General features: G+C 34.0%; 1 protein-coding gene across 1 annotated transcript in view; it reads left to right on the top strand.

Moving 5' to 3' along the window:
• Positions 1-21,499, top strand: part of LOC132014588 (CUB and sushi domain-containing protein 3-like) — an 809,760-nt gene that overhangs the window by 160,538 nt on the left and 627,723 nt on the right. Inside the window, exon 3 of the mRNA XM_059395524.1 lies at positions 6,083-6,195. Within this exon, the coding sequence (XP_059251507.1) occupies positions 6,083-6,195 (113 nt within the window). The remainder of the gene's footprint in view (positions 1-6,082; positions 6,196-21,499) is intronic.

The following is a 21,499-nucleotide window of genomic DNA, read 5'->3' as shown; positions in this document are numbered from 1 at the left end:
TAATTTAATGACTTTAAAACTGTAACACAGTTTTTACCAGTTTCAACTACATAAAGCCATCATATGAGTAAAATTATGTTCTTATCTTTTTCAAGTATCTGCTAAGAAATTTATATGGGCATTGTGGAGAAACAAAGATAAATTAAATATGCATCCTGCCCTCATGAAAAAAATCACTTTCCTTATGGGGAAAATCATCATGGGAAAATAAATAGATTGGAACTAGAAGTTATGGTTTTATATCTTTGTTTCATTGCCTACCAGCAGTATGAATTTAAAGTATTTGCTGATCATTTCTGAACTGTGATTTCTTCAGCTATAAGTCAGAGAAAATAAAGTTACACTCTAGTAGTCTTTTCAAAGGAGTATTAAATGTCATTCACTATGCAATTTTATCATATATCAATATGAGGAAATCTAAGTGATAATTTATTAATTTACCAATCAATATGTGTGCAAAACACCAAAATTCACAAGTACCCAAATCAGTACAAATTATTCTATGGGAAAAGATCATGCTTATCCATAAAATATTATGGTTTTAGATTACCTAAAAAACATGTTAAGTTTAAGAGCAATACATATTTAAATATTATAATTGGTAATTCATATTAAAATAAAAATCATACAAGTTTTACATGAAAAATAAGTTTTAAAACTATATAGTTATATCCTGAAACATACTTCAAATAGAAGTGCATAAGATATATGATCTTCCTTTAACTTTTGAGGTTAATATTATGGTGAAAATTAAGTCATTCTAAAGAGGAGCTTCTTTATAGACTATCAGAATTTTCTTAACAATTGAGGTGCCCTTACATTCTTACAATTCTTGAGAACACTGTTACACTGTTTGAAAAAGAAAGTGTTCTGATGCATTCATGTTCTCCTACCACCTACCCTAATTCATTAAATTAACAGCTATTTGGGGCACCTGGGTGGCTCAGTGGGTTAAAGCCTCTGCCTTCGGCTCAGGTCATGATCCTACTGTCCTGGGATTGAGCCCCGAATAGGGCTGTCTGCTTCTCCCTCTCTCTCTGCTGCCCCCCGCTTGTGTGTTCTCTTTCTCTGCAAAATAAATAAATAAAATATGTTTTAAAAACTGTGTTTACACTACTCTATAGTCTATTGAGTGTAACTCATAGTTTATTGAACATATTTGTAAATAAAAAAACTACTATATAATTAATTTATATAAATATAACGTTTTATATATATAAAAATATATCCTAGTATATTCTGGTCATAAGTGACATATTTTAAAAAATAAGGATACCAAAATGTTGAAAGTTAAAAGATGTTCTAGACTAATTCTAATGAATTAAGTTTTAGATTTATTATTGCCAGATAAGATAAAGTTTAAAATCAAATCATTATTAGACATAGATTAGGGGTGCCTGGGTGGCTTAGTCAGTTAAGCATCTGACTTCTGATTGTGGCTCAGGTCATGATCTCAGGGTTGTGAGATCGAGCCCTGCATCAAGCTCTGTGCTGGGCATGGAACCTGCTTAAGCAATTCTCTCTTCCTCTCCTGCTGCACAGCCCCCGCCAAAAGAAACGAAATATAGTAGTACTTCATAAAGAATAAAATATTCAATTTGCCAGGAAATATAAGAATTAAACTTGTATGCAACTATTAATGTAGCCCCCAAGTATATTTTAAAATGGACATAACTACAAGGAAAAATATAAAAACCTACAATCCTCTTGTGAGATTTTAGCATATCTCTTTCAGTAACTAGTAGATCAGATTTTAAAAATATAGTCAGCACAGAGAACAATGGAACATGATTAACAAACTTGTTTAAAAGATATATTGACTTATTTCGCTAAGCATGATACGCTCTAGTTCCAATGATCTCCCTGATATGAGGAAGTGGTGATGCAACATGGGGGCTTAAGTGGGTAGGAGAAGAATAAATGAAACAAGATGGGATTGGGAGGGAGACAAACCATAAGTGACTCTTAATCTCACAAAACAAACTGAGGGTTGCTGGGGGGGAGGGGGTTTGGGAGAAGGGGGTGGGATTATGGACATTGGGGAGGGTATGTGCTTTGGTGAGTGCTGTGAAGTGTGTAAACCTGGTGATTCACAGACCTGTACCCCTGGGGATAAAAATATATGTTTATAAAAAATAAAAAATTAAAAAAAAAAGATATATTGAATGCTGTTCCTAGCCAGTGATAAATACCCATCACAGGAGCCAGAATGATCCCAGAATTATGGTTCTCTAAGAACTTGTGAATATATCACATGGCAAAAATAACTTGGCAAATGGAATCGAGACAGATGTTATAATAGAAGATATCTGAATTATCAATTTGAACACAATTTAATTACATGAGCTTGTAAAAGTTGAGAACTCTTTCCATCTGGAGGCAGAAGAGGAAGCAGCAGAAGGATGAGGTAGAGAGAAAGACCAAAGAGAATTACAGAATGAGAACTTGGACTACTCTTGCTGACTCTGAGGATGAAGGAAGGTCTCAAACTGAGAAATGCGAGCAAGTCTAAAACCTGAGAATGACCTCAAGTCAACAGGCAGCAAGGAAACAGGACCTTACTCCTACAACCACATGGAATTTAATTCTGACAACAGCCTTATAAATTTGGAAGTGAAAGCAAATTCTGCTCCCAAGGTTCTAGAAGCAATGCAGCTCAGCTAACACCTTGATTTCAGCTTTATGAGTCTCAAAGCAGAGAACCAGCTGAGCTACACTCTGCCAAGACCCACGTAAATACGAGATAATTAATAATGGGTATTAAATTTGTGCTAATTTGGATTAGGAATAGAAAAACAATAGGCTTTTCTTTATAAGAAAACTAGGCACATAAGAAAAAAATTTACAATATTGGACCCATAAAGCAAATGTCAATAATTTCAAAAGGTTAAATTCATACAGAAAATGTTATCAAATTGCAATGTAAAGGAGAAATACATTGGTAAGAAGACATAGCTAAAGCAACTCATAGGTTTATAAGTTAGGGGATACTCTGACCATGAGCCAAATAGGAAATCCTGTAGGTTACGCAGCAAAAAGAAGAAAATTTAAAGCTTAAATGTTTATAAATCCTAGAGGAATTGCCAGATAAGTGTGTACAAGTGAACTTTTGCAAGAACTTTTGCAAATTATAAACAACTCGAATGTCCATCAACAGTAGAACACATAAATTTAGGGTGGTGTGTGTATTGCAATAGATTCCTATATAGCACGGGTTCTCAAAATGTGATACATTGATGCTTAAAGTCCTGAGACATTTTTAGGGGGTCCACAAGATCAAAACTGTTCCCATAATAATATTGAGACATTTTCACACTGTTTTCACTGTGTTGACATTTGCCCTCATGGTACAGAACTAATGGTGGGTAAAACTGCTGGTGCATGAAAACATCGCAATTAGTGACCTCAAACTGTACAAATAGTCATTAGTCATTGTTTTCTTTACCACCACATACTTTCAGTGTAGAAAAAAAAAATTGTGCTTAAGAACATTCTTGTTGAAGCTATAATTATTTCATTAAATGTCTATTCTATAATACTCCTCTTTAAAATGACCAATGTAACAAATTGAAAGGATGCAAAAAATAAAACAAAAACCTTCCTATGCCTACCAAACATGATGGTTATTCCAAGGAAAAATGGTTGCATAACTGAACTGGCCACTTTTTCTTAGAACAGTCTTTTTACCCGAGTGACCAACATAAACAAAACTTAGTCAAATTTGGGTATTTGTTATACATTTTTTCCAACACACACACTCACACACATACACACACACACACACTGAACTTGAACTGTTACTTCAAGGGAAAACAACTGACAGGATTTGTTGTCTATGATGATATCTGAGTTTCCAAGTAAAAAAACTAGAATTTTGGAAAACTTCAATCCATTACTGTAAGTTTTAGAGCTTCCCCAAATTTAAAGATTTTTTCCAATGAGATTGGTACCAATAAAAATAAATGTAATTTTAAGATACTTTATAATAAAATGTGTCAACATTTGTAAGATCTAACTCAGTGGACCAATATATTCCAAATTACTAATACATGTTAAAAAATGCATGGATAAAAAGGACCCATTATAAAAACAAGGTAAAACAAGGAATTTTAAAATCACAGAGTATAAAAATAAATTGATACGTTTTGAATTCAACATTGCACTAACCTGTAAAGTTTTTGTGCAGTATCAAAGAAGAGTACTCACTAATCTGCAAACTCTATTAGAATTCTTATCCCTTTTCCAACTACATATGTGAAGACAGAATTCTTCATACCCATCAACCAAAACAATAACATATTGTAAAATATTGAATAAAGAAGTAGATAAGAGAATCCAACTGATTTCTGATAATAGGCCAGATATTAAGTAGATTTCCAAAAATCGAATACAATACACTCTTGTCATTTTTGTTTTGGAGAAGGTAATAATTTGAATTAAAATATGATTTGTTGGGGCACCTGGGTGGCACAGTGGGTTAAAGCCTCTGCCTTTGGCTCAGGTCATAATCTCAGGGTCCTGGTATCGAGCCCCGCATCGGGCTCTCTGCTCAGCAGGGAGCCTGCTTCCTCCTCTCTCTGCCTGCCTCTCTGCCTGCTTGTGATCTCTGTCAAATAAATAAATAAAATCTTTAAAAAATAAATAAATAAAATAAATTATGATTTGTCAACATGCAATGTGCTTATCCTGGTTATTTTTTAAGTCATAAATGCACAGATGTAAAAAACTGTTCTCAGTTTTAATTTAAATAGGGTAAATATTGATAAATCTTGACCTTAAATCCTTTTGGGGATTCTTAATAATTTTTAAAGAATAAACACACCTGAGACAAATTAGAATTATTGTTATCTAGCACTGAAATATATGGTAATTTCAATGTAGATTAGTTCTACATGTACATTGTTGGGCAAAAATAGCAAGTATATGAAAAGTAGTATAATTCCATTGCATAAAATTACTAATTATTATTCTTATATTAATAATAAAATGGGAAAATAAATAACATACAAGGCAATTTATAGAAAAATTAAAAATATGTATTTTCATTAGTTTTAGAAAAATTATATCTTGTTTTTTTAATTTTTTATTTCTCTTTTTTTAAATTTTTATTTCTCTTTTCTACTTTAGATAATTGTAGATCAATTGTATAATCAAGCTTGTAACTATATGCAATATTATTTACAAAATATGCAATAAATTACGGTCAAAATATCAGACAAATATTTGTTTTATAAAAATACGCACTATAGGGGTGCCTGGGTGGCTCAGTCAGTTAAGCATCTGCCTTTGGCTCAGGCCATGATCCTGGGGTCTTGGGACTGGAGCCCACATTTTGCTCCCTGATCAGTGGGGAGTCTGCTTCTCCTCTGCCCCTCCTCCCACCTATGCTTGCGCTCTCTTCTCCCTCAGTTTCTCTCTCTAAAATAAATGTATAAAATCTTTAAAGAAATTCAGTGTAACCCCAAAGCAATCTGCAACTGCTAAATTTTATAGAACTTATTGAAAGTTTGGATCTAATAAAACAAAAATGACATCATTTGTAGACTTTTCAGTTTCAAGATTTCATATTTAGATCACATATCTTCCTTTAATACTAGATATTAATAAATAGTCCCCACTATGTAAATATATTCTAAACTATCAGGAAAAATATTTATTTGACAAAATATCTTCTGAATACTCAGTTGTTAAAGTCAGGAACAAAAGACACCTAAAAACACATATTCTCACAACTTACTTCCCAGAATCTAAATTAATCAGTATCTTCATAGAGATGATATATGTAATAGATATATGGTCTAAAATAGTTATATGCCTTCATATGTATGCAAATAACTGTATATTTAACTATACCTATAGTAATTGTTTTTGATGAATGATTTTCAATCCACATGTCATAAATTCCTTAATAAACCCTTACACACACACACACCTATCCACAGACATACACACCTACTTATACAAAGCTTGGGGATTTGATAAAAGGACTTTAAATGCTCTTTCAACTCTGTTAGGTAAAATCTCTATAACACTAACAATTAATTCCATTTATGTTTGTTTTTTTTTTTTTTTTTGGTAATAGGTTAACAGGATTCCATCTGCCACCGCCAGTGACAAGTACCAAATCCGTGTTCTCACTACGTTTGACCAGTGATTTCGCAGTTAGCGCTCATGGGTTTAAAGTATATTATGAAGGTAAGTGATAGCAATATAAAAGGACCACTGCTCAGTCTAATACAGTCAAACCAATATTCTCTAGGATGGAAATGGAAGAAGAATCACTAGGAAGGAAGATACAGTTTATCCTATTATTTCAAATTCTGTCCTGAGAGTCACCTTCTTAATAATCCTTAATACATAGTAAAATGCTAGAAATGAGAAGGCTTTAATCTTTCATTGCAGTGTACCTGAAGAGAGGAAAATTTTTGCTTTAAATCTTAGGAGATGAGACCATGACACCCTTATGGGGTTAAACATGAACGAAAGCAAACAAAATCAAAGTGACAGGAAATTAGTTCTGATTCAAGATTCAGGCATCACAGACTCCACCCTATTTTGCCTCTCTGCTAGAAAATAACCTGGTAATCTTTATTCTCTGTAAGTTAGTCAAGAGGAAAGGTCTATTAAGAGACAAGAGTTTGCATCTTCCATTTTAAACCAGGCTTTCCAGACGCACAGATCCATAATCCCTAAAACACAGAAAGGAAAACTAAGAAGCTCTTGAAACTAAAGGTTTTATCTGGAAGGTGGAACAAACTGATTTGGCATCAAAACCTGACCTGAACTGATTGAAGGCCACTAATGACCTTTATTTATCCCACATAATGTTGGATACTCATGTTTCATTATGCAAATATTATTTAATAATTTGGTGTACCACAGGCTCTGGTGTTAAAAACGTACAGAATCTGCATATGTTCTTTTTTTTATTTATAAATTCTGATGCTAAAAATACTCTAATCCTGATGGTTTCAGATGGGAGGTCATGGACTTGGAAATTTCTTCTTTATGTGATTTGACTATAAAGTTGCACCTCCTTTAGGGAAGAGCCCCTCTCTACCTATAGGAATATCATAACACATTTCAACTCACCCCCCGCCCCCCTCCCCAGCCCGGACCATATTACCAGAATGCATCACACCAGATCTAAAATCATCATAACAGATACACAAATACAGACACAAATACAGTAGCAGGCATGGTTACTTTCTAAAGCACATAATAATTCAAAATATAATATGTTTAAAGAGCACACTGGAAAGCATATATAAAGTAGAATTGCTTTAGTATAAAGGTTAACAGTTTGCATGTGGGGAAAGTTTTAAATCAACCATTTCATCTTAGTGCTTTCTCACTAGAAAGACTATCCTTTAACAAACAATTGAGTAAAAATATTTTCTCTTTTTTATATCCTAAATAATGACACATCATAGCAGTTTTAACACTATTTTCTACCCAATACATTTTTGAACTATCTTTTGTCCAGCAGGGAAGGCTGCATTCTAAGACTTATTTTCCTCCATTGTGCTAGTAAAAATCATTATTTTTCTAAGGTGCTTCCACAATAGTTGAGTATTTTTATCTTGGCAACTTAATTCATAGTTCAAGATACTACAAACACAAAGGTTTAATTTTAAGTGTAATTTTGGCAATATTGAAGGAGTTAGTAATACAATAATTTTTATTAAAGGCTCCTTAATAGAAACCCTGTACTCCGTTCATCAAAGTATAAATATATTTTAGGTTAGCTTATTCTTTCCATAACTACCGAGTACACTGAAAATGTAGTAACTTGGAAGATGAGTTAGAATGTTGCCATGTTTTCTGGCTTGACTATCAAGTTTCATGAAATATACTCAAAAATATTTTCAAAGCTCTCCATTCTTTCAACATGTACATTATATTTCTGTCTTTTCTGTTTCTGTAAAAATGAATTTGTAGATCTTCATGACATTTAAATGTATGTCTGGGAGGTCCTGACTTAAAATATAAGGTATTAAAGTGTCCATATAGTATTGAGGGATCAGTATTCATGCTACAGAACATCAAGCATTGATTTGTGATGGTACCTTCTACCATGCATTAGTTTTCTATTTCTGCTGTAACAAATAAATACACATTTAGCATCTTAAAACAAAAATACATTAACTCACAGTTCTGGAACTGAGAAGTCCTGGTGGTCTCTGCTCGTTCCTCTGTTCAGGGTCTTGCAAGGCTGAAATAAAGATGTCAGCTGGTTGTGCTCTCATCAGAAGGCTCTGGGAAGATAATAGCGCCCATAGCTCCTGAAGGACTTTCTCTTCCTTGTATTTGGATCCTATGTCTGAGAGCCAGCAAGAGGTTCACTGCACTCTTCTCACACGTGAAATCTCTCTGACTTCCCCTTCTGAAGCATTCCTCTACTACCTTCTTCCCCCACACATCTCTGACTTTGAGTAGAGAAATTTCTTGGTTTTAAGGGCCTGTGTGATTAAATTGGACCCACCTGGATAATCAAGTCTCATCTCCTTGTGTAAAATTCCTTACACTTAATTACATTTGCAAGGTTCTTTTTGCCATGTCCCAGTACATATTCACTGACTCCAGAGATATTTGGTTGAGGGGGTAGGGGATGGGTTTCATTTGCCCTACCATACCATGGGACACTATATAACATTTTACAGAAGGAATAGCTGCAAGTGTTTATTTATTTAACAATGGCCAATGATTCCGTCAAGACCAGCTGATGTATAGTAGTCCCCTCTTAGCCACAGAACATATGTTACAAGGCCTTCAGCGGATGCCGGAAATCGTGCATAGTAACAAACTATGGATACTATATTTTCTCTTACAGGTATATAACTATGACAAAGTTTTATTTCTAAATTAGGCATAGTGGGGCATTAGGGTGGCACCATCAGTTAAGTGTCTAACTCTTGATTTTAGCTCAAGTAATCATCTCGGTTTGTGAGACTGATCCTGACCTTTGCTGGGCTCTGTGCTCAGGGGGGAATCTGTTGAGGATTCTCCCTCTCCCTCACCCCCTTTCCCTTCTTTCACACTAAAAAAGTAAATAAGTCTTGAAAAAAATTAAGCATAGTAAGACATTAACAACAATAATGAAATAAAAAATTATAAAAATATACTGTAACAAACGTTTTGGGAACATGCTCTCTCTCAAATCATTCTGTACTCACCCTTCCGGTGATGATGTAAGATGATAAAATGCCTACGTGACGAAATGACGGGAGGGGAATGACGAAGGCACTCTGATGTAGAGTTAGGCTACAATTGAACTTCCGCTGATTCGTCAGAGGGAGGATGATCTGCTCTGGGACCACAGTGGACTCAGGGTAACTGAAGTGGAGGAAAGCGAAACTGCCGATTCTGAAAGCAAAACTGCAGATAAGGCGGAACTATGGTATTGTGAAATCCAGAAAACTTAGTTTGAAATTTCAAAGCTCATTCTGCACATGCCTAGATTTTGGATCCAAGTCATCATTTCATAATTACCTCAAATTACAACTCTGGGCCCTACTCCTGCTACAATAAATTTATCTACTAATCTGGACATTTCCTCTAAATTTATACCTGCATTTTTTTTTGATTCTAGTATCTGAATCTCATTAATTTTCATTACATTTTTCTCTATATAATCATTTCCTAGTTATCTTTTGTTTAAAGTATTGTTGACACATACTGTTGTATTAATTCTAGGTGTGCAACATAGTGATCCCCAAAGTCTATAGGTAGTGCTGTGCTCATCACAAGTGTAGCTATCTGTCACCCTACAACTCTAGTACAGTACCACTGACTGTATCCTCTTTGCCGTACCTTTCATCTTCATCCTTTAAAGTGTCCTAAGACCTTGTCCTTGTGTGTTAGAACTTATGAGATCTCTCTTAGTAATATATGTGTTTTTCAATTTGCCAATACTGGAGCACATGCATCAGAATTATCTGGAAAATTTATTAAAATGTGAAATATAAAATTCTTTGCCCCAGTTATATGTTCTGAATCAGACTACAGAATAAACTCCTGGAATATGCATTGCAATTCCAATTGTAAGTCCAATAAAGAATAAATGATTGATAAAGATAAGTCAGTCTCTGATCTTCACAGAACTCAGTTCTTATAAACTTCTACTGCCCTACTTCAGCCCATTTATTTTAAAAATATGGAGGGTGTGTTTAATAAATTTTGAGAAAGAGCTCTTAATTATTTACTGAAAACCTGTCATTTAAATTCCTTGAAGTCAAAGCTGTGAGTTGTTAAATTTCTGTGGAAAATTTTCCCATTAATATCTAGCTGCATCTATCTTTATCTTTTCTCATTACTGTCTACCATACACCTCAATATCTTGTTACTATTTCCCAAGGTTTGTTTTTATATAGAATTTTGGTTTTTTTATGTTAATAAAAATAAGTGGCTAAAATACTGTTCTATGAAACAGAAAATTCAAGAAGCAATAATGTATACTAGGTTGAATAGTCATATAACCATTTTTCAAAATTCAGTCAAGATAAACCTGGTAAAAAAAAAAAAGATAAACCTGGTAAGATCTGTGTTCTATGGAACACATAGTGAGAAATACTGTTACGTCTTTTCTAAATCTGCCAAACAGAATTCAAAAATATTCAGATCTGCACCTTTGAAACAAATAATATATTATATGTAATAAAAATTAAAATAAAATAATATATTCCAGTTTTTGCTAATAAATTCCAGACTTCTTTTACATTTTACTTCAAAGTTGCATAATCAATTTTATAGGTAAAAAAGCATATGCTTATATACCATAGAGTATCTTGCCATTTTGGAATTATTTATTGTGAAAACAAAGTAATATAATGAATGCATATAGTGGATCATTTACATACTAAATATTATTATAAGTATTATAGTAAGAGGTTACTCTAATGTCTGTAAGAATCTCAATGAACTATATCAGCACCTATCAGTGAACTAATTCAATTATCAGAAACAAACTAAAAATTAGAGTGTAGTCTTAAAAACTCACTTCAAACACGAGGTTGTTATTGCGCCTTAATGATTGTTGATGTGTATTATAGGGTTGAAAGTTTCACCTTTAGAAAACATGCTGTTAAGTCGTTTTCATATTATAATTCAGAAATCTGGCTAGTAAGACTACTATCACTAGGTAAAATTCACTGAGTGATCTCTTTGTGACAATCACATCGCTAAACATTTTACATGGATTTTTTTCCACCCTAGAAAATTATATGAAAAAATGTAATAAGCAAGAACTTAACAAAAAAATGACATTAACATAAAAATATGTATAAATTCCCTACAAATGTAAACTGCATACATTTCAGAGACCTATTTTATATCTAACTATAAACTATAATTTCATTTACAATTAAATGGATAAGTTCATATAGAATTTAGTACAGAAGAGTATTATAAAAACAAAAATCACTGATAATATTGTATATTAAAACATGAAACATAAAGGCTGAAATGTATTCTTACATATAATATGGGTGATGTATATATTCTTTGTTCTTTTAAAACACTTGACATACAAATGAGTATTTACATTTCTTACTATTTGATTTAACTGTCACACATGTTTATTAAGTTTATCCTTGAGAACATCAAATGACTTTAGTGACTTTTCATTTTAGGGGTTATTTCCAATTCCTAAACTTTAAAAATTTAAAAGCTGCAGTACCATGAAATTTAATGAAGAGCTTACAATTTAAGATCAAGTTAATTATGCTTCTGGCAAGACAGTTGAATTGTAGCAAGAGAAATTTATGTAGTAAAATTAAATATATTAAACAGTTTGCTAGCAATAAAGGTAAGTTAAGTTAATAAAAGAAGTTAATGGATCATTACCTTAAATACTTTGAAGAATAAATGAAAGATATTGCTTTTAAAACAACAGATGTCATATATGTAAAGACAATTTTCCTCTTACTCAAATTCAAATCTTTTACCTTTCAGGTTTCATAGAGTCACCCTACTTAGACATAGAAACATCCTAATCCTACAGTGACCTAGCTAAGTCACAATTATCTTTTTCCCCTTTTAAACAGTAGGAAGTGTTCAAAATCCCAATCCAGAGAATGACACAAATAAGCCTTTTACTTAAGTATCATCTTAAGAGAGTAAAAAGACATAGTATTACAATAAATATGTAAGTGGGTATAAACAAAAATTGGGTTTATTAATTTTTGAGTTTTTGTACATCTATTATCCAGGAAGATACAGATCATTTTCACTACACTCACAACAAAGCTTCAACAGTACTATCAGTTCACAAAGGCTTTCAGACATTTAAACTTTTCTTATTTCTGCACAGTGTAGCATACACAAACTCCACAGTTAGTGCCCCAGCGTTGTTTCTCTCCTATAACCTTAATTTATGAAATAGGCACATGAACATGTATTAAATTTTTATATGTACTATATTATTTAAATGATTCTGCCATAAATCTCTGTCTCTTCTTCCCCGAACACTCTGTACATACGTATTTGGCTCACTCATTTCTTATTCTTCCAGATTTTGCACATGCCTTAATCATTTACAGAAAGTTATTTACAGAATTCAGAATTGAGACCAAAATGCTCGATGATCTTTTTCTATGTGCTTAGATGTGTACATACCTTGTGATAATACTGTATCTGACCATTTTGTACGTTTTTGCTCACATAGGCTATGAGTAGATAAAGGGTATGGTACTATTTTGCGTGTTTTGCAAACATGCCTCCTGGAACACGGAAAACACTTCATAGAAGCTTGTTAAACTCAACTGATGTATAGATATCTAATAATTTTATTAGTAATGAGGAAAGATTTAATACATGTCCCACTTCCTAAGAATTAAAATGCCAGTTAATGCCTTAAAAGGCAGATGTAGTCTATGTTTAACCACTTAGAATTTGTGGCATTCACTGATCTGCACCTTAAATAAATAAGGTTTAGTGAAATTTGGAGCTTTTTATTTGAGCAAAGCCATAAATGATACGTAAAATTACTTTCCTTTTATGCATATGTTCTTTGCTTTAAAATCTTTACTTAGGTGAAGTAAATAGTTTATGAAAAACATTTTTAAAAATACAAAGTCACTCATATAGCATAACAAGAAAATCAAGATGAAGATGAAAAATTGCTAAAGCTAGTGATATATGACCTATTTAATCTTTGTGATTCATGTGGAAAAGATAAGGTTAATGTCGCAGATTGTATTTTATTCCCCAGAAATAGAATTATTAAACTTAGTATGTAATCTCATTTCACATTGAATTTCCTTCTTTTATATATGTTACTAAATGTATTGTTCTGTCAACTGCTATAATTTATCATTTTGATATGTGTATTAGAATGAAGTCTGAGACAGTGATAATTTAACATTCCAGTTGTAAGTCAGATTTTTTTTGTGTGTTTCATACATTCAAAGATCACACATTGTGATAATTTGTTGTAATTAATAGCTTATTGTAAGCTTGGTTAAGAAATTTTTTGCAGGGGCACCTGGGTGGCTCAGTGGGTTAAAGCCTCTGCCTTTGGCTCAGGTCATGATTCCAGGGTCCTGGGATGGAGCCCTGCATCGGGCTCTCTGCCTAGCAGGGAGCCTGCTTCCCTTCCTCTCTCTCTGCCTACTTGTGATCCCTGTCTGTCAAATAAATAAACAAAATCTTAAAAAAAAAAGAAATTTCTTACAAACTTATCTTGATTTCCTCCTACTAACATGTAGTAAGTTAGAAAAATAGAATTTAATATTTATTTTTGACTCTAAGAATGATGACATGCCACAAAAAATTAAACCTGAGATGTTTTTCCATATAAAAATAGTTATGCCCCTTAACAGTTATCATTTTTAAAATATCATAAAAATAAACATAGATAAAGTAAAATACAAATATTTTAACAGGAATAATAAATAACATCAAACATTTTTATTCAATGAATATGCATACTATATAAGATAAAATTGTATTTCTGTATAGGGAAATAATTATTATAAAATCCCATTTTATTTATTTATTTTAAAAATTTTATTTATTTATTTGACAAACAGAGATCACAAGGAGGCAGAGAGGCAGGCAGAGAAAGAGGAGGAGGCAGGTTCCCTGCTGAGCAGAGAGCCTGACACAGGGCTCAATTCCAGGACCCTGGGATCATGACCTGAGCTGAAGGCAGAGGCTTTAACCCACTGAGCCATGCAGGCAACCCTAAAATCCCATTTTTAGTACTTACTACATAACTCTCAGTTTAAAGATGGATTTTCGGTCATTTTTTGCATACCTCATAAGAAAACATAGTTTACAAAATGCATTTAATATTCCAATAAAATTATAATTTTTCTATCTATACAGTATACTATCTTGTCTAAAATATTCTTTAAATTTTGTATACATTTTAATCATATTTTTAAATAGTAATCTTCTAACATCAATGAATGTGGAAAGCCATTATCAAAACCTTAATTAATGAAATTCCCTAGTGAGAAAGGAAGACACAAAAAGACACAAAAAATTTTTCATTTGGCCATAGGTGAAGTAAAGTTTTAACAGGAAGTAAATGGGATAATAATAATTAAAAAAAAAAAGGAATGCAGGAAGCTAATCTGAAGCAATATTAATTAATAATTTTCTCTGAACAACATATTGATTTTCCTCATATGATGAAATGTGAATTGACTACAAGGCATGGGCTGGGGGGTTTAAGTATTATTCAGGGAATTAATTGGTTCATTAGTTATTGTACTTTTTATCTAATTATTACATTAATGATAATATTTCCAATTTATAGTTAATATTTGCATCTGCTAAATAGTTTTCCTCATATTCATTTGCATTTATTGTAATTTAATTGTCTGTCATGTTTGAGGGAACTTATCAATACTTTTGTTTCTTTCACCTTGCTTCCAATTGAAGACTATATTTCTTATTTTACAAGCAGATCTGCGACAGTGTGCTCTTTTTTTTTTTAATTTTATTAACATACAATGCATTATTTGCTACAGGGGTACAGGTCTTTGAATCATCAGTCTTACACAATTCACAGCACTTACCATAGCACATACCCTCCCCAATGTCCATAACCCAGTCACCCCATCTCTCCCACCCGCCTCCCCTCCAGCAACCCTCATTTGTTTTTCCTGAGATTAAAAATCTCTTATGATTTGTCTCCCTCCCCATTCCCATCTTGTTTCATTTTTCCCATCCGTTCCCCCCACGCCCTGCCTCCATGCCTCTCAAATTCCTCATATCAAAGAGATCATATGATAATTGTCTTTCTCTGAATGACTTATTTCTCTTAGCATAATACCCTCTCGTTCTATCCACATTGTCTCAAATGACAAGATTTTTTGATAGCTGCATTGTATTTCATTATATGCATAGCTGCATAGTGTGTGTATGTGTATATATATACACATTTTATATATATCTATAATCTTCTTTATCCATTCATCTGCTGATGGGCATCTAGGTTCTTTCCATAGTTTGACTATTGTGGACATTGCTGCTATAAACATTCAGGTGCACGTGCCCCTTTGAATCACTACATTTGTATCTTTAGGGTAAATACTCAGTAGTGTGATTGCTGGGTCATAGAGTAGCTCTATTTTCAACGTTTTGAGGAAAGTTTGTTTGTTTGTTTTGGAGGCAGCACAACTGCCTGCTGCAGTAATTCTCAAATGTCTTTGCCGGAGGCATAATTGCACCGTCCTTGCCAGGGACCAGGCTAAGTAAACTGCTCGGTTTGTTCTCGGTAGCTTTTGTTCCCTGAATGCTTTCCGTACAGTTTTGAAGGAGGAGCATGAAGATGGCGGCCTCCAGATCGCCTACCCAGAGGAGCCAAGAGCTCAGGGTCCCACTCCTCAGTGCAGCCTCAGAGAAAAACAATCACTCCGGTCTCCCTGGTCTCCGACCCCACTCCCAACTCACCCGGCCTGTGATGGAGCGTTTCTATTTCTGTGCATGGCTTGGTTGGGAGTCTCCAAACCCAGCAGATTTCTGCCACATGCTCCTGCGCCACTCCTCTCAGAGGTGAAAGGGGGTGGTCTCCCCAGATCTGCCTTTTATAGGATTCCTGCTTGAAGAGCAGTGGTATGACTATGCCTTGCATCAGGGCTTAAGGTAACTCCAAACTGAGAGCCCATTCCTCGACTCCATTTCTGCAGCTGCTTTGCCCGCTTGGATCCCTGGGAGCTCGGCTACACTCAGACACCCCCAGTCTTTGTGTGACCCTGCAGGTCCTGAGGCCGCACTGTCCCAGGAGTGTTCCACCCCCAGCTTAGCCTCTGGAATGATGTCCCTGAGTGGAGCCGACTTCTGAAAGTTCTGATTTTGTGCTCCACTGAGCTGCCGCTTGCTGGGAGCCAGCCCCTCCCCCCGCCGTCTATCTTCCCGTTGCCTCAGAATCATTTCTCAGCCCCTCCTACCTTCCAGAAAGTGGTCACTTTTCTGTTCCTAGAACTGCTGCTCTTCTTCTCTTCTCTCTCCTGTTGAGTTTGTAGGTGTTCAGAATGGTTTCATAACCAAGGATATTTTGCTCTCCTACTCCTCCGCCATCTTGCTTCTACTCTCCTGTGTGCTCTTCTGTTCTTAATTGTCAACACTAGTCATCACTGGCTATACTTCGTGCAGTATTTCATTGTGCCTATAGACGTGTTAAAGCACTTCTTTCTTATAGGGATATTTAAAGGAATTTTGTCCATAAAATGATAATTCTTACATATATTCAAATATATTTTATATTTATATTGTGAAATGAATATTGCCACCACTTAACAGACGAGTACATCACAAATTGTAATTTCAGCATTCTATAGGTCAGAAGTATGGCTCGGTTTTTAGCTCCACTATCACAAGGCTACAGTCAATACCTTGACTGTAGCCTTCCTATAGGAAGCAGGAAGAATACTTCCTATTCTAAGCTTACTGGTTGCTGGTAGAATTTTTGTTGTTGTTGTCATTTTTGTTTGTTTGTTTTAAAGATTTTATTTATTTATTTAGCAGAGTGAGAGAGAGAGAGATCACAAGAAGATAGAGAGGCAGGCAGGGAGAGAGGGGGAAGCAGGCTCCCCACTGAGCAGAGACCCTGATGTGGGGCTTGATCCTAGGACTCTGGGATCATGACCTGAGCTGAAGACAGAGGCTTAACCCACTGAGCCACCCACTTGACCCAACTGGTAGACATTATTTCCTTATGGTAATTTGATTGAGATCCATGTTTTCTTACCAGGTATTGACCAGGGACTTTTCTCGCACCTGTAGTTCCCTACCATTCCTCCCACAAAAGGCAGTTCACAACCTTTCTTCCAACTTAGCACATATCTGTCTCACTTTACCTCCCTCTCCAGCTGACTAGTAAAGAGTCTTATGTAACATAACATAATCACAAGAGTGACTGTCCTACCACCAATCTCATATAACGTATCCTGATGAAGAGGGCAACTTTCTCATCATATCCATAGGTTCTACCTGCATTCATGGTGAGAAGGTGAATCTTGGAGCCCATCTTAAAATTCTGCCTAGTGTATCATGATTAGTGACTCATTTAAGTGACAGCTAAATATAGGATAGGAAATACAAGGAGAGAAAAAAGCAAAGTTTGAAGATGCATTTTATAATTAATTAATCTAAGTGGATCCATTTTTTTCCTAAAAAAGATAAAACTAATGTATTCTTTACTTTTTTTCTCTTTACACTGGTATATTGATTATTTTTAGTTTATTAAATAGTACATCTATTACATATTACTAGTACATATATTTACATAAGTCAATTATTACTAGATCTATTACTAGTATGTATATTTACATAGGTCAGATACAGTTTAAATATAATGTTATGATGTTTCAGATTTTTACTTTCCAGTGGAACACATTTTAATATGAATATATTTTTTGACATGACTATATTTTTTTTAACATAACATCTTTCTTAGTGAGAAATATAGGGTAATAGATAACCTTTTAAAGTGCTGAACATGGTTTTACAAGACCTAATATTTAATGCTGATTTTATCACTCAGCTGCTGTGAGGCTCATTTCTTCATAATGTGAAATTAATATAATACTAATCCAACAAGGTGTTTTGAAGATCCAGAGAGTTAATGATGTAGTATTTGTGAAACAGTGCCTAATATGTAAACATTCAATAAATGCTAGCTATTTCAATATTATGCATTTAATATATAATATGCAGTATTATGTGGTGACATAATATTGGTTTATTAAATAGTGAATCCATAATATTAATATATAGTCAACCTTTTGGATTTGTTATATATGTATATATCTGTTTATATTATAATGTTTGCTCATGACATATAAATTCTTTGAATTTCCATCTTCTCAAAAGGAAAACTGTATCTGGATATTTGTTTTGTCTTTCTTAGAAAGTTGTTCAACTAATAAAATGGAAGTGACAGTTTATCCAAGTGTTATCTGAGCTCAGTAAGCTATGCGGTAGTACTCTAATCTATTTCCTTAGAATCAAAGTGGTAATGGGGCAATAATCCATTTTCAATTTGAACCAAAGGAAGAGAGGACACTTTTTACATATGCACACACAAGCAGAGTGCTCTTCCAGTGCCAAAGATCAAAACACTGACAGAGGTTAAGAGAAGTAATCAGCTCATGAGTTGCGGCTCTGAGCTAAGAGGTCAGTGCTAGAGACAGAACTGGAGCACAGGGAGGCAGTCATTCCCATTAACTTGAAGAGAGAGCATAATGGAAGAATGACAATCCTGTGCAAAAACTAATTAAATAATACTCATTTTAGTAATACACTCCTTTAAACAAGTTCTTAAACAAAATTTCAAAAGAACTTTGTGGATAATTATGAGGACCCTGGAGCAATGAAAAACATCTTTGTATAGATATAGTGGCTAGAAAAGATGATGCTTAGAACTGAAGGTAGCAATATGTGGCAAACTGTAACACACTGTTGTTCTGGTCATTTTGATAAATATAATTTGAGTGACAAAAGAGTAGCAGAAACTACTGACCTCTTTGTAAAAACTTCATAGTTCAATATCTACATATTGTCAAGAACTGCTAAGGTTCTGAGATTTTGCCAGACCCAAAGTTAAAATATTAGCCTGGCACAGCTTCATGGATGCTAGCAGATGATGCAAAATGACTGATTCAGGGACAAGGAATTTGTAACATAGAGCCATACAAATACCCAGAGTATCAACAATTCTTTGGGTTCCCAAAGCCTCAGTTACCAAGGACAATGATAAGAGGGCTGGACGGTGCCAACATACACGGTGGGGTGAGCTATAGGAGATGAACTCTGCCGTTAGGAAACTGGGATCTTTTACAGTAGATGGTAAATAAATAGGCCCTTTGCTCTGGAGGGAGATATTTTCATATTACTGCTGAATAATCAGTAAACCTGCTCACAAGATATGAAAAGCTTGAGAAGTGTGAGGAAAATTGTTTCTCCGGCCATGTGTATAGTGTTCAACCACTGCAATATCTGGATTCTGTAAACCTTAAATGAATTTCAATCACCTTTTAAAATGATAAATAAAAGATACTTTTAAGGATCATTTTCTAGGGCACCTGGATGCCTCAGTCAGTTGAGTGTCTGCCTTTGGCTCAGGTCATGATCCCAGAGTCCTGGGATGGGGCCCCATTTCAGGCTCTGTGCTCAGTGGGGAGTCTGCTTCTCCCTCTCCTCCTGACCTTCTTCCTGCTTTTGTTCTCTCTCTCAAATAAAGTCTTTAAAAAAAATCATTTTATAAAGATCCTTCAGAAGGTAGATTCTATCTAAAATAAAAGATTTGGGGCGCCTGGGTGGTTCAGTCTTTAAGCCTGTCTTCGGCTCAGGGCATGATCCCAGGGTCCTGGGATCAAGCTCCGTGTTGGGCTCCCTGCTCAGAGGGGAAGCCTGCTTCTCCCTCTCCTTTTGCTCGTGTTCCCTCTCTTGCTGTGTCTCTCTCTGTCAAATAAATAAATAAAATCTTAGAAAGATAAAAATAAAAACTTCAAGATTTGTATTCTTCATATTTAGTATAATTTTAAAAAGCATTTACTAAGCATTAAATTAATATTCTATGTATACTTTTGGATAATTTTGTAAATAGCATCTGAACATAATAAGTGCTATTTATTTCCTTCCTTCCCATCTTTTGTATTTAGGGATGTTTGTGGGACTATCTCTCCGTAGTGTGATACACCTATTCCATCATAATTTCATTAGAGTTTCTGCATCCACATTTATTTATATGATCAGTCTCTCCTTTGTCTTTTTGTACTTTTGTTTGCTTGTTTTATATCAGAGTAGTAGGAGTTTATATGATGAATTGAGTTGATTTCTTAACACAGGTACCACAACATAAATTTCAAGTGACTGTGAGTAATTAAATTTTAAAAATGAAAATGTAAGGTCCATGAAGAATTGCAGCAGAATATTGTCAGCTCATGAGACAGGAAAGCTTTCTAACTACAAAAGCCAAAAGGAAAATATGTCAGTAAGGAAAAAATTGATAGATTACACTAAATGAAATGTGAAAGCTCCTGAATATGATAATAAATTTTAAAAGTCATCCTTATATTAAAAGACAAAAATGTAAATTTAACATTCACAACCTATGGGACAAATATATATACATATATATTTTAATATACAGTATATATAAAAAACACTTGTCTCTGACATAAAATTTATAAAAGCTATGAATTAAAAATTTGCTAAAAATTTTAAAATGTTGACAGCATGTAAAAAAGACTAATTTAACATAAATTTATCATTAATACTAATCTTATGCTTAGAAATAATTTTAGCTTGTGGTTAGAGAAACATAGCAAAAGGATTTTCTTCTTTTTTTTTTTTTTTTAAAGATTTTATTTATTTACTTGACAGACAGAGATCACAAGTAGGCAGAGAGGCAGGCAGAGAGAGAGGGGAAGCAGCAGGCTCCCTGCAGAGCAGAGAGTCTGATGTGGGGCTCGATCCCAGGACCCTGGGATCATGACCTGAGCTGAAGGCAGAGGCTTCAACCCACTGAGCCACCCAGGTGCCCCACAAAAGGATTTTCTTGAGTTTAGTAGCCATGAAGAAGAAATAGGAAGGAAGGTCAAGGCAATTAAAAATGATATACACTCAGATGAGAAATTTATCAAATGAAATCTTTCAGATATGAGTTTTTCAATGTAAGAAGAGAGAATCTATCTATATGAATTTCTTTCCATTATGGGAAAGATTTGACATATGAAATCATAGATAGTATATTTTTATTTATATTTTTATTTATATTAGGTAGTACACAGCCTTTTTATAATGTAAATAAGAGTTCCCATTTCATCAAATTTTAGAAATTTGTTTCTTCATTTTTCTGTAATTTTAAGGCAGATTTATCTGTGTGTAGTTTCGAAGGCTCCACATTATTATTTCTTTACTTCTTCATGTATGCTTACTTATTTGTTTGTTTCAAGGTTTTGTTTAAATTCTAATTAACAGATAGTGTAATATTAGTTTCAGGAGTAGAATTTAGTGATTCATCACTTACATGTAACACCCAGTG

The sequence above is a fragment of the Mustela nigripes genome, chromosome 3 (genome assembly GCF_022355385.1).
Source record: "Mustela nigripes isolate SB6536 chromosome 3, MUSNIG.SB6536, whole genome shotgun sequence".
Lineage (NCBI taxonomy): Eukaryota > Metazoa > Chordata > Mammalia > Carnivora > Mustelidae > Mustela > Mustela nigripes.
Note: the sequence above shows the minus strand (reverse complement) of the source record. Positions and strands in the feature narration are given on the sequence as shown.